At 40.8% G+C, this 24201-nt stretch overlaps 1 protein-coding gene across 10 annotated transcripts in view; it reads left to right on the top strand.

Annotated features, from left to right (window-relative positions):
• Window positions 1-24201, top strand: part of AIG1 (androgen induced 1) — a 241706-nt gene that overhangs the window by 152810 nt on the left and 64695 nt on the right. The window contains exon 4 of one of the 10 annotated variants that reach the window (XM_036106698.2): window positions 19207-19710. The exons of the other annotated variants lie outside the window; for them this stretch is intronic. Within the exon in view, the coding sequence (XP_035962591.1) occupies window positions 19207-19233 (27 nt within the window). The 3' untranslated portion in view covers window positions 19234-19710. Of the gene's footprint in view, window positions 1-19206; window positions 19711-24201 lie in introns of those variants that run through there. 10 annotated transcript variants of the gene reach the window in all.

Raw genomic sequence — 24201 nt, 5'->3', positions numbered from 1 at the left:
AGTTCTTGGTTTTTCTGTGTTCCTCTGTCTTTTCCTTGCAAAAACACAAGAGGCCCACTGACCACTGTCTAAAGTGCTCCTGCTTCTTACACCCCTGAAATAAGTGAAGTTGCTAATAACCCTCACTGAGTTCTCCCTCTAGCACAGTTAGCCATGCTGAGCATCGGTGTCTGTCTCAAAAGGAAAATGCTCCTTTGTGATCTCCTGGGAGTGACTATTAAGAGTCAATGGAGGGGCGCCTGGGTGGCTCAGTTGGTTAAGCAACTGCCTTCAGCTCAGGCCATGATCCTGGAGTCCCTGGATCGAGTCCCGCATCGGGCTCCCTGCTCGGCAGGGAGTCTGCTTCTCCCTCTCACCCTCCCCCCTCTCATGTGCTCTCTCTCATTCTCTCTCTCTCAAATAAATAAATAAAATTTAAAAAAAAAAAGGCCTTAAATAAAAAAAAAAAAAAAAAAAAAAAAAAAAAAAAAGAGTCAATGGAGTTTTTATGAGTCTTGAAAATAGTATTATCTATGAAGCTAATAGTTCTGTATTATTTCTTCACGGGGAAAAAAAAAAAAAAGTGCTACCAGGACTTACCAATATATGCATGCAAGTTTAAAGCCAAGTCTTTATGAAGGAAGAATTAGAGTCACCTGTTTGCATATAGTTCGTCACAATGGCACACGTAAGAGACATTTGTCCTTACATATTCTTGAAGGCACAGTTTCATGTCTTGGGCAGCTGTCTCCAGTATGCTGAAATTTAAGATGTAATTACAGATACAGGTTACAACTTGTTCCTTTAAAAACCCGATCTTTGTTGTTTGTCAAGCCTGAATGGTTGTGAGGGGAGAAGTGGGAAGAGATCCACACCTCCCCCCACACCACCCTCCAGAAGAGCTTTTCTGAGTAACCACTGCAAACAGAGAAAGATCATTGAGGAAAACTAAAAGGGTGGTATCTCCCACCCACAGATCATGCTGGTGTCCGAGGAAACAAGCTGTGTGAGTTCAGTCAACTGACCCTGAATCGAGGCAAAAAATAAGCGTATCTTTCCTCCACATCCTACGGTCCGCTTCCGTTAGTTGAATGCCTCGTTAATCAGAATCTCCCAGAATAAGGTTTAAGCAACTATATAAATATATATATATATACACATATACATATATTTTTAAGTTCCACAGAGATTCTGAAACACAGAAAATGTCAAGAATGTAATAGACCTGAAATTATGTCACCATTGAAAAACTGGAATTTGTGAAATGTGTGGAACAGGACAACCTATCATCTATACTCATTTCAGCATCCACATTCATTCCCTTTAAGGGAAATGAGATGACCAACACCCGCATATTTAATTTTGGCTTATAAGAGGGGTTGACAGTGTTAATTGAAAGTTAAGCACATAATTATATAATATACATATGTTTAAAATTAGGGCACATTTACCACAAAGTAATTTAATTACCATTTCTAAATACATTGCAGTTTTTGAAGTGTTTTCACACCGTATGTTAATGACCACAACTGAGGGAAATCATGAAGCCACTTCCAGGTATGGAGATGTCCTTTGATGACTGGCATTTCTTCTATGGGGACAAATGGTCGGTTTGAAGCCATCTCCTATCATGCTGACAGAATAATCAGTTACTAAGTATTTTTTGGCACCAATGGGATATGCAGGCTGGGTTTCAAGTTTTTCTCAGTTGTGAGAATGAAACCAGGAAGGGTTACTGAAGCTCACGTGGATGCAGTAGGAGGATACGTGGTAACCTACCCTTCCCTGTAAGGGAAGACATGAAACCACCTCACAGAGAAGCGAACGTGGGTCATTGTTAGAGCCAACCCTGGACAGAAGCACCTTTCATCTGACAGTAGTTCTGGAAACCCAACAGCAGCTCTGATAGCCTCGCGAGTTCAATACTCAGCCCTTCTATAACCGCCTCTCTGTCTACCAGCTTGGACTTCCTATTCCACGACGACAGCATGGTTTCTGCTGTTGTTACAAACTACCTTTCATAGTTTCTAGGATCTCATGGCTTCTGCTTCCTGCCTTCTTCCTGTGTCTTTTGCTTCAGCCCACCCTACTGTTTGTTAATGCTCTTTATGTGTCTGCCATTTAAAACCGGGGCCGGCGGTCATGATCCCATATGATGCAGCTCTGTTGGGCATATATTGCAACAGGCAGGTCATCCTCAGGGCCACTACCTGCCTATAGTAGGCTGTCTTTGATCAAGCACTGGCTCCTTGTCCAACTGGCTTCAACCAGGAAAGTCAAGTCATGGGATAGACAGCATGACAAGCCATGCATAAGAAATCCCTTAGAAAAAGGAAAGTGAGCATGGCAAGCACCATGGGGCTTCTCAGAGAGCACTGTGGCCTGTCCAAAACAAGGTGAGCCTTGTTCAACCAGTTGAACCCCAGACCTTGTCCCCTTTCTGGCCCAGCTCTCTGTGTGCCCTATGCACAGGCCCTGGGCTTTCGTCATTCTTTTCCACCAATGGGATAACCTGTGTCTTCTTTTCCCATCAAGGTTGTCTCTGGAATAGGAGGCAGCTCTTTATATTCCTCCCTGAAATAACTCAGTGGTTTTTCTGTTTTAAATGTTTTCTTGCTAATTACCATGATTTGAGGAGGGGCTAACTGGCATGCCAAACATGGGGGAAGTTACAAATCTCAAAGGCATTCCGTGAGTAAGTTTATTTTGAAATGTAAAAAAAAAAACAAACAAATTTTGACAGATAATATGTCTATGTCTTAATCTCCAGAACCTGTGAATATTACCTAGTAGGGCAGAAGAGTGGTTATTAACTTAATGCGGCAGAAAGATGTGATTGCTTAAGGATCTGGGAAGGAGGGGCTTCTCTTGGGTCACCAGGGTCCGTCTACGAGGAAGGCGGTGGGAGAAGAGGCAGACATGCTGAACAGGAGGAGGCAGCATGACCACAGGGCCAGGGACTGCAGTAATGCAGCCCCAGGCCAAGGAATGCCATCAGCTTCTAGATGCTGGAAGAGGCGGGGAAGGGGGCTGCTCTGGAGCCTTTGGAGGGACTGCCTCCCCAACCAACTTTAATTTCAGATTTTTAGCCTTTGGCACTGTGAAAGAATAAATTCTCCTTGCTTTAAACCACCCATTTTATGGTAATCTTTATAGAAGCCTTAAATGTTCCATGGAAGTTTCCAGAGTTCTTGTCTTGAGAACCAGCCTATCAGATGCTATTTTTTTACAAACGAGGGTGGACTTTGGCCTGAGGCAGGTTCAGGATAGCCCTGTGGCAAGCCTTCCGGAGGTGGCCAAAGGGCCAGCCAGCTCTGTGAGTGGGACTGCTCTGCACATGCGACAGGTGCTTCATACTGTGTTGAATGGGTACATGAATTCCCCAGATGAAGTCCTCCTAAACGGTTTTGTTTTGTTTTTTAATTTTCTAGTTCTATGCACCCAAATGACCCCTCTGGCCCCAAATCACACTGCATTTTAGAGCTGCTGCTTTTCAGGCCCTTTCTTCCCCCCCCTCCTGGCCCCGTCCCCTGCCTTTTGTAGTTCTTTCCACTGTTCTTCCTTCCACCACCTACATACACACTCTGGGTAAGAAAGGCAGGCGGCCCTCCCTCTTGTTCCCTTTAAATGAAGCAAACTGTTGTTTCTGAAATAAACCCCATTACAGCTTCTTTCCATTTTTGTTCTCCCTCCCTGCAACTCTAAAGCTTAATCAAACTCCATCCCCACAGATAGAACTTTCTCCTCTTTGGAACTTTCATGCCACCTTATCCCTTTTCTGTATCACTTATTTCTCTCTTGAAAACCAGATATTTACATGTATGCCTCCCCTTCTGGGGCAGACTTAAGAGTGCTCTACCATCAGCTTCAGCCTTCTCTCAAAGCATAGTCCAGGAAGACAACAAATACCGGATCACTGAATAGGTAGAAAATGGGGGGAAATGGGGAGGTTCAACGAGAGTGGAGAAATTTTGTGATAAAACCCTTAATGTGCTAGGAAGTTATAAGGTAAATAAAATTATTTTGAAGCAACACTGAAGGCCCAGTTGAAATGGTAGTGGACTAGTCTGAACTTCTATGGGTAAAATCAAAATGTTTAGATGAATCTACATTTGCTTTCTTAGTTTTTTTTTTTTCTATTGCTCTATAATGAATTGCCAGAAACTTAGCAGCTTAAAACCACATACATTCATCATCTCACAGTTTCTGTAGGTCAGGAGTCCAAACATGGCTTAGCTGGGTCGTTTGCTTTAGGGCCTCTTGCAGGGTGCTGTGAATGCGTCAGCCAGGGCTGAGTGGGGAAGGATCTCCTTCTAAGCTCATGTGGCCATTGGCAGGATTCAGTTTTTTCAGGGCTGTTTGACTCAGGGCCTCAGTTTCTAACTGGCTCTTAGCCAGAGGAGACCCCCTCAGCTCTTGCCATGTGGGCCTCCCCAACATAGCTACTTGCCTTATCAAAGCCAGCAAGGGAAGTAGCCTGCTAGCAAAACAGAAGTCCCAATCTTATCTAGCCTAGTCATAGAAGTAACATGCCATCTACTTTACCATATACTTCAGTTAGAAGCAAGCCAGTAAGCCAGCCTATCCTCAAAGGCACGAATACCAGGAAGCTGGGATCATGGAAGACATATCTTAGGGTTGTCTACCACATCTGGTAACTACCATAGGCATTCTTAGGTATTTTTAAGTATTTTGAATGGGTCAGGTTCCAAATAGTTATTTCTTGCTCAGTTGGATATAGAATTTAGTCTGTTTTTCTTATATAAATGGAATTAGATTCCTGGATTTACCACCAGGTGAGGGTCCTCTGACCCAGAACATACCAAGTATCATGTTAACCAAATTACTTTAACTAACATTTTGTTTATTATCAAATTTTAAAAATATATTAAATATGTTTTAAAGTATTACACTTATTAAAATAACACTCATTGTTATTCTATGAGGATACGCTTCCCAAATGTCAAGTTGAGATGCTGGGACAAATTGTCCAGTTAAGAGATCTTCAGCATAGCCATGTAGGGAAGTTAGGAGTCCTGTACTTCTGCCATCGGGAGCTCATTAACTATTTCACACTAAGTATATGAACAGATTATTTCCAAGCAAAATATTTATCCACAAGCTGATGTTTATCAATGATGCATTTACTGTAGTCATTCTAGGAAATCCGTGATATTTGTACTGAAAATCTAAATGTTTCAACAGGGACAGTAAATTATTTTCAGAGTCTTTCATAATGTGTAATTCAAGGAACCATTTCAAATCATTTTTAAATTCTTAAGACTAAACAAGTCTTCCACTGCAGCAGTCCCCTGTGCTGATGTTCCTGGTCCTGGTTTGTTTACGCTAAATCTCACGGGTTAGTAACCATGCCACTGTCTCTCCCGGCAGCTCAGTGTGGAAGAATCTCCCTGTTAGGCTAGCAGAAGAAATTCTTTTGAATTTTTAGATTCATCAAAGGCTGGCCCTTTTCCTTTTTGAAGTCTTCACTTGCGTCCTAGCCATCGGGGAGTGCTTTGAACTCAGCGCCCACTGACCCTGTTTTCTCTTCAAAGGCTTCTTCCCTTCCGTGCAGGGAAAAAAATACCTTTTGAAAATGGTGGGTTCCTGCCTTACATGGGTCTGTTGCAGTAAGTAGCAATAAGCAACAATAATAATAAGGAGCAGTAGTAGGTCTTGGTAATTTCAGAGAGATCTGGAGAAAATGTGGAAATCTAAGAAAAACCACTTTGCAGCATTACTTGGAGGAGAGGGTCTTGGCACGTTTTATTCTTAATTGTGCTGCAGCCTCTGTAACTTACATGAAGCAGGGAATGGCATCTCAAGTGGCCCGTTCGTAGGTGGAAACTCTGGCCCAGGTGGACATCCCGAGACATTAGACATGACCAAGCCCAAATCTAAAACAGCGTAAGTTATGTGTGAGAATCTTCCTCAGTCCCCTTAGCAGTTAGACCCTGTCATGAGGCAATGACCTAGCCATCCTGGTGATAACACTTGTTTTGTTTCATAGGTAAATGCAACCTGAAGCTGAAAATTCCAGGGAATTTTTCTTTTTCTTAGATATTGACTCATAGACTCATGGACTAGTTATGGGTTGATTCTCTTGAGCTTTTTATTTTTTTCCAATTTAAGTCACTGACTTAGATCTGTAACACTTCTGGCTCTAATGAATTATATTTTTGTTTTCTAAGGAAGATGCTAATAGACTTATGATAGCTTATAAGGCTAGACTCTAGAAGTCTCTGATTCTGTGATCTCAAGTAAACTCGCAGGTACGAGCATCAGCCAGTGCTCAGGTACAGAACAGCACTGGTCCGCAATTAGCAACATCAATCAAACCACACTGTCCTTCATATATAATAATGGATCTTTCAGTCATGGGATGTACTAATTTTCTAGGGCTGCCATCACAAAATAGCACAGACTGGGTGACTTAAACAACAGAAATTTATTATTCACAATTGTAGAGGCTAGAAGTCCAAGATCAGGGTGTCAGCAGGGTTGGTTTCTCCCAAGGCCTCTCTCCTTGGCTTGCAGATGGCTGCCTTCTCACTGTGTCCTCACAAGGCCTTTTCTCTGTGTGGGCGTACCCCTGGTGTATCTCCCTCTACTTATAAGGACACTAGTCCTACTGGATTAGGGCCCCACACTTATGATCTCATTGAACCTCAATTACGGCTTTCAAGGCCCTATCTTCAAATACAGTCATATAGGGAGATGGGAGCTTCAACATATGAATTTAGGGGGGGAATGTAATTCAGTCCATAACACGAGGTTACCAACAATGCCCATGGGTGGTCACTGCTAGCTTGTGAAAATATGTGTATGAGTGTGTGTATTTGTGGACATTTCTGGAGAGAGATTTCACGCCTTTCATGAGAATTTCAAAGAATGCTAATAGATAGGACACAGTGTTTTACATCAAGTTTTCTAATTATTTTTCTAGGTGTGATGATATATGGTAATCCTTCATAAAGAGTCTATGATTCTATAAAATCTGTTGCTCCATCCTCTCTAGATTTTGAGATATTTTGTTTGGCTACAAATCAGCCACTCTCTCTAAAGATTAGGGAATCATTGGAGGATATGGTTTTTTATCCTATTAAGATGACTAACATGATGATGTTGTATTTTTCATTATCGTATACTTTTAGAGTGTCTTCCTTTGGAAATGGTGGCTTATGTGCTTAAGAGAAATACAGTTTTATAAATCAAATAAATAACTGAGGTAGGTAAAAAGGAATAGCAAATTAAAAAGCAATTATGAATTTAAGACATAATAATAGTATTGCAAAAATAAATAAATAAAGTTGAACTTCCCAATTATAGGCAGTGCTGTTCATGCCTATATAATGTGCAGAGAAAAGCACTGAAAACAAGTGGTCAGGGAGATGGGCTCTGGTAAAACCTGAAAGAAATTAGAAATTTTTTTTAAAGATTTTATTTATTTATTTGACAGAGAGAGATAGTGAGAGCAAGAACACAAACGGGGGAGAGGGAGAAGGAGAAGCAGGCTTTCCGCCGAGCAGGAAGCCCGATGTGGGGCTCAATCCCAGGACCCTGAGATCACGACTGAGCCACACAGGTGCTCCAGAAATTAGAATTTTTTAAATGGAAAATAGAGGAGGACTGATCTTTAAAAATTACACTTACCCTTTCTCCATGTTTTCTAGGTCTGCACCTTTATATTGGTCTTGAACTACTATTTTTTTTTTAAAGATTTTATTTATTTACTTATTTGAGAGTGAGAGAGAGAGAGAGAAAGCAGGGAGAGGGGCAGAGGGTAAGGGAGAGAGAGAATCTTTAGCAGCCTCCCCGCTGTGCACTGAGCCCAATGCAGGGCTCAATCTCACAACCCTGAGATCATGACCTGACATGAAATCAAGAGTCAGACGCTTAACAGACAGCCACCCAGGAGCCCCAGGGGCTACCATTTTTATTGCATATTTGTGCTGTTGAATTTTTAAAACTGAACTTTAGATTTTCATTGGTCATTAATAAATTTTATTTTGGTAGATTTAGACATTTTTCTAGCCCAGTGATTTCCAAATTATTTTTTTTAGTTATGGAGCTATTAAATCCAGACCAAATCTTTCATGGATGCCAAGTGCATAAAAATGGAACATATAGCTAAAATAGGGTCAGAAAGCATCCTGCTGAATATAATACATTATCAATAAGGTATTTCCCTAATGCAAAGTACACTCCGTGGAATTCCGTGAATGGAACCAGGTCCATCAACAGTTCTTAGTATATATTGCTTTCTTTGTTTAGTACTCTCTATATATTGAGATTATCAGAAGAAAAAAAGAAAATTACATTCCCAGTTTTTTTGGGTTTTTTATAAAGATTTTTTTTTAACATATTTATTTCCTCTGACTGCAGCCTCTTGTAAAAATGTCAGTAGTGGATGGGAAAATTAAGACAATGCTCACTTCCCTTTCCTCATTTGAGGACAATGATGACAGGAGGGGCCTGGAAATCTTAAATCATCTAATTGGCTTTGGAAATATTTTCAACCTTTGGCCTCATTTGCCCCTAAAGCATGCAGCTGGAGTCACAGGAACTAAATATTTAAGACAACCTATGACTTTCTCGTGAACTGCTATTTTGGAAAGAATCATTTTAAAGCGGCCATGTCATTTGAGCTGAAGTCACTGTGTCAGTTTCAAAGACAGCTAGCAGCTTACTGCCTTGATCCGTGCCGGATGGCTTTTAGGGAGTGTTGTTCCAAGATTCTGGGGTCCCATCCATTTTGTTCCTTCTCAATAGCACCTGAGTCACTAAAATAAAGTTTAAAATGTACTGTTTACTATTTAGAGATATTTGAATATTTCCAGGTAGCATAACTTTGTAAAAAAACAACAAAAACAACAGAAACAAAATTCACTGACTTCTGCAAAGAATTGAGAAAACTCTTTAAAAAACAAATTAAACCTCTGAAATTAGTACAAATGCAATACTTACGAGTCTTTGGGGTTTTCAATGGGAATATATAACAGTTTCTGCATGTGTATATGGGTTAAACTATTAGAGTTAAGCATTTATATTTTTACAAAAAGATTTATGTCTGCTTTTTTGGTTTGGGTTTGGTTTGGTTTGGTTCTCACAACATTTTGGCTTTAAAGGGCTCTGCAAAGAGCCCTAAAATTGTGATGTTTCATGTAATTTGTTCCAGGTCAAGAAGAGTTTGTGTCAAAGCCAAGTTGAGATTTTTTTTTTTTTTTTTTTTTTTTTGTAGCCAGGCTTTTTTCTTTTTCCTTTTTTTAAAGATTTTATTTATTTATTTATTTATTTGAGAGAGAAAGAGAGAGTGCACAGGCAGTGGGGAGGGGCAGAGGGAGAGGGAGAAGCAGACTGCCTGCTGAGCAGGGAGCCTGACACGGGACTCGATCCCAGCACCCTGGGATCGTGACCTGAGCCGAAGGCAGACGCTTAATGACTGAGCCACCCAGGCACCCTAGCCTGGCTTTTTTCATCTGTTGCATTAACTAGCCAACACATCATCCCATGTTTCTTGGGTTGTCTGGTAGATTCTGGATACTGTACTAAGGCATGAGGAGATAGAAAGATAAAGCATGGTCCCTCTCCTCACCCATGCACACTCTTTCTTGACGCCCCTGAGCTCAGTCAGTCCAACAGGCCAAGATAACCCCTTCATGAGTTCTAATTCTTACTTGTGTCCAATAAGGTCTGTGAAAGATGGAGACTTCATTCCAAACGCATATACTTTGGTGAGAGGTTGAGTTCCTTCACCGTTCATCACATCCTGCCAGCTCTCAGGGTTAAGCATAACCATGTGCAGCTGGTGATGCTTTTTCTATTGGGATTTTGAAAGTTAAGGAGGGAAAGGAAAGGAAAGTAATAACTATTGAATGCCTGCTTATGTCCAGCTGTGGGTTTATATAATTTAGTCCTCATGACAATCCCATGTGAATATTATTATTCCCATTTAACAGATGAGGAAACTGAGAATCAGAAAAGCCAAATAAATGTCCACAGTCCTCCAATTTAATCACTGACATCGGCAATATTTGAATCTAGGTTTCTCCAAAGACAAAGGTCAGATGTTTCCCACTAGACTGAAACTTTTCTATACAAATGCTAGAGAATGCAAGCCCTCAATTTCCTCATCCGTAGAATAAAGACAAAAGTCTTCCACGTCATTTAACCTATCATAAAATGGGAGAGTATTGAACATGCTGAACAAATTCAAATGAGCTGAGTTCATTCAGCTTCTTCATGAATTGTGAACAACCAACTGGCAAATCATGACTCAAATCATCAATAGAATTAATGTTTGCACTGACTCAGCAATGCTGAATTACAAGTCATCCCAGTGCAAATTTCTTCTTAATCATTGCTAACATTAAAGAGAGCAGTATCTTCTGTTTCTCACCCACACCCTTTTGCAAAACTCATAAAACTTTTGCTTAAAGATTTTTCTTCTCTCACATGCTTCTTACCCTGCAGCCACTGCTAACTAATGAAGGTATTTCATGGACTTAATTGGCAGAGAAAAATCAAAGAGGGATATGTGAATAGAATGCAGAAAGAAATCCGTTGGGAGGACTGAGATAGTGGAAGCAAAGAGCCACTTTGGAGATTATAAATGAAACTTTACACTGAAAACAACTTGAAGAACAATTAAGGAAAGGTCTTAAGTTCTAGGCCTAAGAGTTTAGATTGGATAATATGGACTAGCAGGATCAACTACGCTATTGTCTTCTGTCCCCATCAACTACTGATGTGGCTTTTACCAAGGTCTCTGCTGACCTCCATTTGCCAGAATGTCAACAGACATTTTTCAGTCCTCATTTTGCCTCCTCAGTAGCATTAAATGTTACTGGTTGCTCTCTCTTCATATCTTCCTTCCCTTGGTTCCTTAATACAACAGCTTTCCTTGTATGTCTCTGGCTACTTCCCCTACTGTGCATTGCAGGCTCATCTTCTTCCACCCAGCACAAAACGTGGAGTTCTCCAAGGCTTGTTCTTAGGCCCTCTTCTGGTCTTAATATATACTTTTCTCCTAAGTGAGCTTGTCTACACCCAAGGCTTCATTTACCATGTAGCTAAAGTTTCTTTCCAAGTTGCAGACTTACATGTACTTGATCATCATAAGGCTTCCTCATGTCTAATATGCTCATAGCCAAAGTTAGGAATGTATGCCCCACTCCCCCCCCCCAAAAAAGACCCTGGTCCATTCCCAGTGTTTCCTATCCAGTTTTACCAACAGAAATCTGAAGGGAAGAAGTCAGAATGACTCTCAGTGTCTTATTTGAGCACTTGTTTGGATAATGGATAGGGAACACTAGAAGAACAATAACCTGAAAAGATGGCTGGTGATGAATTTAGTTTTAAATTTACTGCCTGTGAACTGCTTGGAAGTTTCAGTACACTAAGATTTGGATATGGTGACCTGGAGGCCAACTGAACCATTTCTGTAGAGTATGTGGGCCAAAATCATATTGGAGAAGGGGGTAAATAAAGACAGTAAGGGTCTTCTACTCTTACAGACACCCCTCCCCACCCCACTACATCAGTTCAATATACATAATTGTACTCAGTGTTTATTAAATAGTTGGAATTTACTACTATCCTCTGATTTTCTTTAAGAGCCAGTAAACTTCATCCATTCACTTGTTCTTTCATTCATCTATCCATGATCATAGATTCCCTATATGGGCCTGTTAAGGCCACTCTATTCTAAGTTCACTCAAAGCCCTCTGGGGTACTGTGGTCACAAGGAAGAATCAAGGAAAGATTACAGCTGGGGACAATAAAACAATGACAACACAAACATCTATTGAGCATTTATTCTGTGCCAGGTACTATGATGAACGCTTTATATATGTTGTCTTATTCTTGAATACCATTAGGTGAGTTATTCTTTTTAACCCCATTTTATAGACGTGTAAACTGAGGCTTAAATAATCTGACTTTCTGCCCCAAAGCTAGTAAGTACAAAGCTAGAATGCCACCCACACCCAACTTCAGAGCCCTTCCCTTAACTAGTTGCTTCTCATCTCACACCTGCAAAAGTTCCTTGTTCATTGATCAGTACATTTTGCATAAAGAAAGCCCACAGTTGGTCTCATTCTTCCTTTTGCTCATTAAAATTGACAAACAAAAAAAGCATGGCTTTCTCTTTGGCTTCAGCTCTTTAGCTAAAGGGGAAGGGCAGAAAATTAAAAATGAGAGTCCCAGAGTTTCAAACACAAGCAAACAGCTTGGAGATGACCTGGGAGCCTCACTGTAACCCAAACACAGCTGATGTTCCAGAGGACTGGGGAAGGAAGAAGGAAAGCATTGGTTGCTCTTCGATGTTGGTGACTTGCAACCCTTGCAAAGCTGGATTTGGGGGTGGCGTGTAAATATTGGTGGCCTTGAACTAAGCAGACAGACTTCCCCTGAAAAGTAGCTTAGGTTAAATATCAGAATCTACAGGGGAGAAGTATAAAGCTATTACAAAGACACATATAAATTGTAACACTTACCTTTCCTCCATATAAAATGTTTCAAATGTTGGAGTTGAAAGTGTTTCAACACACCTGGAGAAATAGGATCACCTCTAAACTAACCCCACAGTGGGTTAAGTCCACAAAAATGAAAAGTTAGAGGAACCCTCACTTACTTAGAGTTACCATTGCCTTCGGTGAAAAAGAGAAATCTAGTTAAGGACACCTCCAATGAGAGCAATGAGCTAAGCAAACAACTCTAACCTTGCAGTGACTTAAGGAACTTCTTGGAAGTTCTTTTCCTTCCTTGATGTCAGTGCAGTAAATTTAAGTTGGCTGGTAATCCTTGGACTCTGGGAAAAGCAAATGGTTAGCTTATGGTCAGTTTCTCTCAATGATTATCTTTCAGCAAACGTGTGAGTTATGAGAGAGAGAGAGGGAATCTAACCCATCCCAGTGTTGAAAAAGAGACTGGGCTGACACATTCAAGGTGCTGTTGCTAAGAGGCTTTCCACAGTTGCTGCAGCCCAGCCATGGATGCGGCAGCGAAATAAATAACAGAAGGCAATCGGAGAATTTGCAAGAGGAAGTGTTTTCCTATTATGGCTTAGCAAAAAAATCTCTATATTAAATCTACTTGCAAATGTAAACTGTACCAGGGGAAGGTAAATAGGTTTATATAATCCGAGTAGCATAGGAAATATGAAAAAATTCATGTTGTTAAGACAGGGTGACATCATCTCCAAGATACTTTTTTTTCTAGGAAATTGAAAGCTCCATCCACAAGCGAGAGGTAGGAAGAATTATTTACTGTGGGAAAAACTCTACCATACAGACCTGCCTGATGTTTACAGTGACGCGGGAGAACAGAAACTGCCCTCTTTTATCTTACTGTATATGAAGCTGCAGAACCAAAAGGGAAGCAGAGGCGAGAAAATAAGGAACTTCTGGGAGTCTGTGGCCTTCAGATGAAGGAAATTGCTGCCAGAAATCCCATTAACTTGCTACTTGATCATATATCGGTTTTAAGAAGTAGGGATTCTTAAGGGTTTCTAGAATGAAGGAAGGGATTTTAGGCAGGATTAGAAAAAGATAGAGGCAGCCAATATACATCAAACAGAACTAAAATGGAAGACTCATTAAAAAAAAAAAAAAGGTTTACAATCTAGCAAGTGGAAGAACTTAGAAAGACGTATAACAATTATGATTTCCCCTCGAGTTTCCCAGAGGTCCAGAGACAGACACTCATTAGGGGACCACACATGAGAATCATGCAATGTACACTTTTCTGCCTACACCTTATCCATTTTTCAGCAATTTTCAATATGCATGATTATTGTCATCCGTTCTAAGTTCTTGCCTTTCCATTTCTCTGCAAACAAATCTGATTAGCTAGCCTGAGATATCATATATCAAATGACTGCCCAAGATAAGCAGGATACCATCCAGTTGGCAGGGGAAAGCCACAAGGAATATGCATTGGGGCACTTATGTCCCAGCAGACTGACTTGAAAACTTGAAACCAAAAACTCCAGGATTCCTGGCCATGACAGTGGACAAGGGAAATCAGATTCATCCATTGCCTCCGCTCGCTCCAACCGTCTCGGACTTCACCGTGTATAAAGGCACGTGGCCTTTCCCCAGCACTGCTTCTGGTGACTAAGCATTTCTAAATGTCCTCCAGCAAAGCCACAGGGATCCAGTATTCTTCATTTTCTGTGTCCTGCGATTTTATCTGTCTGATCTTATCCTCTGAAGGACTCTCAATCCAGTGACCTCAGTCTTTCTGAGAAAAGTAATATAAATCCATATTTTAATTCCAAAATTATTCCTCTATTCACATTTTAAATATATTCTTGTGTTTCTCACTTATTTGTTGTATTAAATGGTGTATAGAAAAAGAAAAAGATATATTTACTAAGAATATTATTCTGATCAAGAAACTGAAATATAGTTGATTACCTATCATGAAGTGGTGAATAATAATCTATTTATAATCAACAAGATGGAGAGCCAGATTTATGCTTTGCTAATTCATTAGTTTGCCGTTTAATGTTTCCTTTCTTGCTCTAGGATTTAATGTCATTATGACAATGTATTACTTTTTAATAAAAATATGGTTCAGTCAAATATACAAAGTTACCATATCCATATTTCTTTTACATTAATATGCTTTCATATGAATCTTTAAATTTATGCTCTAAAATTTTTACCATAAGCAAAATTAATAAATGTGGTATTGCCAATTAATATTATACAAATTAAGCTCTTTAAATACTAATGAAATTCATGTGCTAAATAATATATAATTTAGGAAACAATATAAGACATACAAAGTAGGCCTGAAAAACCCTGACCAAGATTAACATTGGAAAATGTACAACACTCTTAATTTGAAAATAATTGAGTTTTCTTGATTTAAAAACTTAATTACCCCTTGAATATTTTATATTAGTCTGAATTGTTTATACAAGCAACTAAAAAATGTGCCCTTTGGGTCCCATTTGTTGATTCTAACCAAACTTTATTCTTATATCCAATTTTCACTACTTTGAAATATCTTTGCAGTAAGGATATTTAAATCATGTAGTTGGATATTCCTATTTTACAGCCCCTTAATACATCATTAACATTTTCAGTATTTTTCATGTTTCCTATTACTTTACATTTGGAAGAAATGCATATTGTAGTCATATTTATCAAAGTGAGTGCCCTTATATGTATTTTCTGTATCTGCAAAGTACCAAAATATTTACATCTTTTGTTAGACTTGGTGTCTCTGATTATAAACTAAAGATTCCCCTTCCTCTCTGCCAGCTAATAATGATTCTGGCTCCTTTTCAGTCTGAATAAAAAAGAAAAAATAAATTATTTTTCATGAATAAAGATAGGAGGTTTTATGATTGCTATGACTCTTTATTCACATATTACTAAGACAATCCCAGTTTTTCCAGCTTTTTGGCACATATACAATGTTGAGGGAAATAGCTATAATAAAAAACATTGTGGAAAAAATGTTTACATTAGAAGAGTGTATAGGGACGCCTGGGTGGCTCAGTTGGTTAAGTGTCTGTCTTCGGCTCAGGTCATGATCCCAGGGTCCAAGGATCAAGCCCCATGTCAGGCTCCCTGCTCAGCGGGAGCCTGCTTCTCCCTCCTCCCTACTTGTGCTCTCTGTCACTATCTCCGTCTTTCTCTCTCAGATAAGTAAATAAAATCTTTTTTAAAAAAATTCAAGTATTTTCCTATACATAGGCAACATTTTCTTTAATACATTCTTTAAAATTTTTCATGAAGTTATCTTTAATAATAAAATAATACGTATAAATTAAAAAATACAAAACTGTAGAAACAAGAAAGATGGTTACTCATGGTCCTGCAGACAAAGGAAGTCATTGTTAACATTATAATGTCTTCCTTTTAGGAACAAAAACAAGATTTTTAAAACTAATGATAACATAAGTAGTCTTTGATGTTCTTTGATGTCTAAATATGATAATATAAGTATTTTCTTGATATCTTTTAGTGGCTATGTAGTATTTTGTGGAGTGGATATATCTTAGTTTAAAAACCATTCCCTCATTGTAGATCATTAAGATAATTTTTAATTATTCTGTTGTTGTAAATAGGGTTAGGGAAAATATCTTTGTTCACTAAGCTGAGGAAGGGTGTGTTTTTATCTTGTGTTTATTTGTTTTATTTAGGCTGATTATTATTTCTTTAGCATAGACCCAGAAGTTCAATTACAGTCTTCGCGAAAGGGTTCGGGGTCCTTGATAATAGGGTCAGTTTCCGTCCAAAACAGTGGTTGTCATGCATTCTTTGTCCAGCATTCAGGAGTGTGCATTTTTCACCTCCTCCTTGCAACACGGAGAATTCTTATTTTAAAAGAGAGACTTGCTAATTTAATATGTGAAAATAGTTTTTCACTTGAATGTCACTGCTTATTAGTAAGGGTGCATGTTATTTCCATCAATTTGCTTATTATTACTCCTTATTCATTAGGTCTCTCACCCTTTCCCTACCTTTCCATTACCTTGTGCCCCACACTGTTGCCAATTTCCTATGCTTTTCCTGATTCCCTTCTGCTAGCTTCCCACCCCCCACCCCCGCCCCAAAGTTTGTTTTAAAATTCCTTTTTGTCTCATGTCCAGTAACTTGTGGGGCAGCAGAACCCAAATTGGATTTGAAGATCATTTTTATGAGCCGCTCTCAGCAGGCATCTTCAGGGGCCCAAGTTCGTTTTTTGTCCCCCACTGTGAAAAACTGATTGGCAGCTGGTGACAGGCAGGTCACTGGTCCTTGGCACTCACAGGAAGCCCTGCAGGAGGTGCCCAGAGCCACAACGGAGGAAGTGTGGCCAAGCCAGCACAAGGTGGGGGACCAGATGTCGCCCGATTATGTTCCATTGAAATCCAAACAAAGCCCCAGATTCAGGATCATTTCCTTGAGACTCCCCAGTTGGAAACTGGCGTCCATCCAGAATCTCACAACAGCTGGTCTCCCCATGCTAGGATTTATGTATCTTGCAGAAAACTTTACCTGTGTGTTATTGATTGGTTTCTGTAAAGCAATCAAACAGTATCTCCAAGACCCAAAGCATACTGCTCTCTGCCAAACATAAAAAGAGCCCGTATATCACTGAAACGCCAACAGTCTTATTACAGGCTTGGGAACTCTGAGAAGGATGCCTCTTCCTTGTTATTGATGCCGCCCATGTTAACCCTGAGGCTGGATACTGACATCTGCAGCTTCGCAGTGACAATGCTCTGCTCTTGTTAGGGGACGAAGCCCACCCTCCGGAAATAAATTATGTTACAAAATAAGCTTTCGGGGACACCAGCAGATGAGAAATCATGCTTATGTTTCTCATCATCCAGTTCATGTTGGGAAATCAGAGAGTCTTTCCAAAAGCGCATTACTTGTTGTCGCCCAGGTCATTTGCATTTGTGCCTTCTACTTCCCTCCTCTGAAGCAAGGTGAACTCTAAGCTTGGCGGTGCCATTTTCTGAATATCAAGGAGGAAGACAAACCAACCAAACAAAAACCACCCCCCCCCCAAAACGATATTGTACTTGGTTGTGCTGAGCAGCAGAGGAAGGTTTCAATTTTAAAACAAAACAAGCATTTTTAAGAAAAACTAAATATTGGGAAAGTACATCAATTCATATAATACTTAGCTAAGTATGTATTCCTGCCCTAAATCTAGGAACTATAGTTTATTCGTTGGCTTTATAATTAGTGGCTCCTGCTGTCTCAGTCACCTGCTGAGGTCTCAGTGACTGGTCTCCCTCTATCTCCCTCTCTCTCCCTCTCTCTCTCTCTCCCTCTCCCGCTCCCTCTGGCTGTCTCTCTCTCTCTCCCTTTCTCCTCCCTCTCTCTCTCCCTCTCCCTGTTTGTCCTCCACTCTCTCAGCCTCTCTCTCTCTCTCTCTCTCTCCCTCTCTCTCCCGCTCCCTCTGGCTGCCTGTTGGTCCTCAACCCAGATTCTCAGACCTCACAGTGAGATTTTGGAGCTAACCCTCTCCATTAGAAACAAACAAAATAAATTGTTTCCATTCCCCTAAGGAATGTGCTAAAGCCTTTTTTCCTCTTTAACATGGATGCAATTTAAGTTTGGCAAGAGCTGAACACAATATACCTCACTGGGAGGAGAGAGCTTTGTGAGAGAGACCCTTATAGAAAGACTGGCTCATCCTCCCTATGAACTTAAAAATGACGGAAAGTAACCCGGTCATGCCTTCAGCATCCACCGTGTTCTGCAGAACCCTCACCCATTCCCTCATTGCACAAAGATGTATGAAGCACCTACTGTCTGAAAACCCTGTGTGCATGTTCCTTCCTGGCTGTCCCTGCAAGGCTGTGAAGTCAGTGCTTCTTACAATATGCATTTCATTTGCTTAATCCCTAGCCCTTACCATTCCAGGGGTGTCCAGATATCGTTCAGTGACATTTCTCTTCGTTACTCTGATTTAGAATCCTGCTTATCTGTAATGTTCCATAGGTGATGAATTAAAAGGAATTAAGGATAAGGCTGGGACCCATTCCCTGCAGGTATTAAATGGAAATCACCTGAGATGATCTGTCAAGAATCAATCAAAGACAATAATATGACCAACAACCAATTTAGGCAGAGCCAAAGAATATGCACATGCCTCAGAGAAGCAACCTGCCCCTTGCCTCTCTCTCCCTTTCCTGTTCCTCATCTACATTTGTAAACCATCTCCTGCTCAAGCATCTGACGGATTCCAACATCTCTGCTCAAATACCGGAAGCCACCTTGTTTCTTCTAGACTGAAGCAAGCACATGGTGGGTCAATCCCCAGATCAGTTAAGGCCAGAGGAAGGGGTCCTCCTCCACATTGCAAAAGGATTTATTTGAGTTTCCTTAACTATAAGGATGCTTGATATTCTTAACGCACCCTAGCTTTCCCTCCTAATCTTTTATTCTTGGTCATATTCATAAATTTAACAAAACGGTTATTGAATCAATTTACACTTTCAGTGTATTCCACTTTCATGACCCCTGAGTGTCCATCCTCATAGAGCACGGCACACAGCTTTGGTGCAACCCTCAGCTCACTTTATTCCTAGCCCCAGCATTCCGGGACTGGTTGCTATATCTAGTTCACACAGCCCATAATGCTCCTCACTTTATACTGTGCAATCGTCTTTCTCCTGTCCTTTCTCCTTCATGCTCTCTGATTCTTGAGAGTGAGGATTCTCAAGCCTCTGAGTGAACTCTGCTCTCATCCTGCTTCCTTCTTTAGGGGCTCCCAGAAAGCTTTGATCCATGACTGTCAGAGCCAGAGGAATATTGAGTCAGGAAATTATGTTGACTGGCGCAAGGGGTCGACCTAAAGTCAAAAGCCGATGAACAGCCCTTGAAGGTCCAGTATCCATGAGTGAGGAGGACTCCTGTGAAGAGACACAAGTTTCAGTCATCACTATATACACTGGGGATCTTTCTGCTTACCCAAGATATCTGCACAATGGGGACCTGACTCATAGGGGTCAAGAAAAATAGGTGTGGGGAACAGCCCACGAGCTGTGTTTAAGCTTAAAAACATGTATCTCTGCCCTTGATTAGGCTGCGGAGGCTAATGAAAATGTCAGGTTTCTTTGATTTGGCTGAACTCTGAGCTGTGTAGTAATACTGTTGATCTCATACTGATCTGAAGCTGGCCAAAATGTATGTCTTTGATTAATTATATTAAAATGGGGAGGATTGCGAGTTGATATATATGGTTTGGGAAATAAAGCTGTTTAAAATATTGGTCTGTGGGTGCAAATAACAAAGCATAGGCCATAAGGTAAAATAAAACCAAAGGTCACTTTGTTAAGATCTAGATCTGGAGCCTGAAGCATATTTCTTCCTCCTGAAACCCCTCCCGTATGCACTGTCTCACAAGAGAATACGCCGTCCGTGTGACTGGCATGATTCCTAGAATCTCAAATCTATGGTCACCAAAACTAGACAGTCTAGCCTATGCCTTATTCAGCTAAATAAATTGTTGAATAGCTACAAATTGATAAGAAGTTGTAAAAAGCATGAAGTGCCACCTACACCCTAGTTAATGAGAAACCCAGTTGCATGTCCAGGAGGCTGCTTAGTCATGCATGACCGTATGTAAAATTACAACAGCTGACTTAATAGCCCCCAAATGAAGTGGTAGTGAGGGATCTTACCATATACTGACCAGCTTCTTGCCTCCTAAAAACGCTAAGTTCGCATCGATGCCCATGTCAGCGCATTCATAGCCCTGCGGTGCAGTTGTGAACTGTCAGGCTCTCATCGTGGTAGATATTCTCTGGATGAATTTCACAAATAGAGGCTTAGCAGGCTGCACTGCTGACTCTATGGCCAAGACATGGATTGCACTGGCAAGTAGGACCATCCATGTTCAGTGGAGGCGGGGAAGTGCCACCCAGGCCCCTTTTGGGACAAAGGACCTACTTCGCCAGCAGCTAGGAGTCCTGCCCTCTTCAATGCTTCCTGAGGTCCTCTCCTGGAACCGCCCTATCCCGAGGAGAACTGTCTTGATAGAGGTCAGGTCCCCTCCCTGTGGCGGCCTGCACCCCATCACTGGTCTGTGAGGGTATAAAGACCTACTCCAGTTCGAGGTAGCTCTGAAGGGCAGGGCCGGCTTCCGAGCTCGCCATGGGTCAGCCGCGCTGAGACCACATCCCACGCTCCCTTCTCCCTCTGCTGCGTGCCTCTTCCTTCTCCCCTGACAGGCGCTGATGTTCAGAAACTCCTCAGTAAACCTTCTGCATGCTGGTTTCCATCTCAGGGTCTGCTCCACAGGGAACCTGACCTACAACACTTTGACAGCCTGGGTCCCCTGGGACCAAAGGTGATGGCGGTTAGGAGTGTAATGCTGTCATTTAAACGGCAAGCATGAGAACAACTGAAGTGAAAAAGACAGACAGTATCACGGCTGACAAGGATGTGGAACACGTGGAATTCTGTACACCGCTCACGGGAGTGTAAATTGGTACAATCACCTTGGCATTGTTTACTACAGCTGAGCATCCTGCAACTCCTCTCCTCAGTCTATAGCCAAGAAAAATGCCAACATGTGTTCACCAAGAGAAGAACACATAAGAATGTTCATAGCAGCAATGTTTTCTAAATGGATCAAACTGCAAAGAAGTCACGGTATCATTGACAGTAGAATAAACAAATAAATGGTGTTGTATTCACACTACTATACAACAGTGAGAATGGAAACCCACAACTCTACGCCTCAACATGGATGAAGCTCACCAATGTAATATGAAGCAAAACCAGCCAGGCACCAAAAAAAAAAAAAACAAAACATACTGTATTTCATTCATGTAAATTTTAAAATGAAACAGAACTACTTTGGTGTTCAAAATCAGAGTAGTGGTCACCTTGTGGGGGGGCATTAGTTGTGACAAGAGGGGGTGCAAGGGGGATATTCTGGGGGACGTATAATGCTCAATTTCTTGATGTAGGTGCCGGTTATGGGAGTGAGTTCACTTTGTGGACATTCATCTCCTAGACACTTATTATTTGTGCGCTGTATGTGTTAAGATCAAAGTTTACACGGTGAGGGAGGAAGGAAGGGCAGATATAAACACTGGATACAGAAGCGTATCATCAAGGATGTAGACATGAATTCTCAGGACTTGAACAGTATCCCTGCTGTCAACTGTCGCGGACTCTTACAGATGAGGAGCCTGGGATCCAGAAGGGCTCCTGTTGGCTTGAAGTCATGTAGCTCGCTAATGGTGAATGGCTTCCTGGCCGTCTTCCCTTCACCTCCCCATAGAGAGAAGACCTTATGCAGCCGCTGGAGTCCCCATTCATCTGTATTAAGTGTAGGCCATACAATCAGCAATGCAGCCAAAGCAGGACATAAAATGTACAGGGAAATACGGCTTGCAAAAAGCCCTAGAAGGGGCATTGAACTTAATGCTCTGTGTCCAGGGTAGCAGAGATGTTATCCCTTTCCTAGAGGCCTCTCTCCCACCCAGTATCTACTGTCGGTCCATCCATATTTCTATAACCATCAACATTACTTTGTGTAGAAAATGTGTCCTTTTCTGTTTGCAAAGCCAAATTAAGAGGCTACAGAGAAGAGCTTTGAGCTGTGAGCTGAATTGTCACTTTCTCCCTTAACTTTTCCCTGTAATCTTTGGGAGAACATTTGAATACTCTGTGCTGTGAAAGCTTCTTCTGATAGTTATTACCTTATATTATAGAATCATTATGAAAAAGAGCTAAGTTATATAGCTGCTTTGTATGTGTTTAATGTTTCTGTGAGACTTGAATTTAGTTTAATAGATAATAGAGATAAGCCTCAATATTAAAACTGAAACCTGCCCCATTCCTTAAGTATGCTATGTGTGTGTGTCCATTTGTACCTATGCATGTGTGTGTGCATGAGTATGTTTATGTGTGTATACATGTGTGTGCATGGGTGTGTTTACATATGTGAGTTTGCATGCGTGTGTATGCACATGCACATTCTCTATTAATGATGCCATTTACTAGGTGCACGTCACTGGAGACTCACAGTTCTCTGCTTTCGATTACACTCAGACTAGTCCAAAAGCCCTCTGAACTAATCCTAATCAACTTGGAAGCCACCACACTCAGGCATGAAGCTGTCAAATGTGAGTGTTTGCAGATGTCAGTGCAGGATGGCAGGCATCCAGGAGGACAGATCAAGGCTTAGTCACTGAAACATGCATGCCAGTGCATCCCAGCTCTGGAGCACCATCGCCGCCATAAGGAAAATGTGTCGTGACAGTAAATCAATACCCTCTTGGAGACGATTCGTTTCTGAAGTATCCCTGATTAATTATGCCAGCGCATGCCTGGCAAGAGTACTTTGCTCCAGCATTAACCTAATGCTTCTTGCATGAAGCAGGATTATAACTGTTCCTCATAAGTCAAATTTGACATTTCAAATCGGGCTTTAAAGGTTTGGGTTATAGATTTTATAATGTCTTCACGTCAAACATAAATGCTCTTATTGCTGCTGTTAGACATTTGCCAATCAATCAGAATAACATTTATTTTATCATAAACAAGGGTAAATTAAAACCACTTGGAATCATTGTGTTTAGAGACTCAGTGAAGAAGGTTCTTTAGGAAAAGAACAAGAGCCATATGATCCTCTCAATAGATGCAGAAAAAGCACTTGACAAAGTACAGCATCCTTTCTTGATTAAAACTCTTCACAGTGTAGGGGTAGGGAGAACATAGCTCAGTATCATAAAAGCCATATACAGAAAGCCCACAGCAAATGTCATACTCAATGGGGAAAAACTGAGAGCTTTTCCCTTAAGGTCAGGAACATGGCAGGGATGTCCACTATCACCACTGCTGTTTAACATAGTCCTAGAAGTCCTAGCCTCAGCAATCAGACAACAAAAAGAAATAAGAGGCATCCGAATTGGCAAAGAAGAAGTCAAACTCTCACTCTTTGCAGATGACATGATATTGTATGTGGGAAATCCAAAAGACTCCACCCCAAAATTGCTAGAACTCATACAGGAATTCAGCAAAGTGACAAGATATAAAATCAATGCACAAAAATCAGTTGCATTTCTATACACTAACAATGAGACAGAAGAAAGAGAAATTAAGAAGTCGATCCCATTTACAACTGCACCAAAAACCATAAGATACCTAGGAATAAACCAAACCAAAGAGGCAAAAGATCTGTACTCTAAAAACTACAGGACATTTATGAAAGAAATGGAGGAAGACACAAAGAAATCAAAAAACATTCCATGCTCGTGGATTGGAGAACAAATATTGTTCAAATATCTATGCTTCCTAGAGCAATCTATACATTTAATGCAATCCCTATCAAAATACCATCAACTTTTTTCACAGAGCTGGACCAAATAATCCTAAAATTTGTATGGAACCAGAAAAGACCCCGAATAGCCAAAGGAATTTTGAAAAAGAAAACCAGATCTGGTGACATCACAACGCCAGACCTCAAGCTCTATTACAAAGCTGTCATCATCAAGACAGTATGGTACTGGCACAAAAACAGACACATAGATCAATGGAACAGAATAAAGAGCCCAGAAATGGACCCTCAACTCTATGGTTAACTAATCTTCGACAAAGCAGGAAAGAATGTCCAATGGAAAAAAGACAGTCTCTTCAACAAATGATGTTGGGAAAATTGGATAGTCACATGCAGAAGAATGAAACTGGACCATTTCCTTACACCACACACAAAAATAGACTCAAAATGGTTGAAAGACCTAAA

Source organism: Halichoerus grypus, chromosome 9, assembly GCF_964656455.1.
Source record: "Halichoerus grypus chromosome 9, mHalGry1.hap1.1, whole genome shotgun sequence".
In the NCBI taxonomy this organism is placed as follows: domain Eukaryota; kingdom Metazoa; phylum Chordata; class Mammalia; order Carnivora; family Phocidae; genus Halichoerus; species Halichoerus grypus.
Note: the sequence above shows the minus strand (reverse complement) of the source record. Positions and strands in the feature narration are given on the sequence as shown.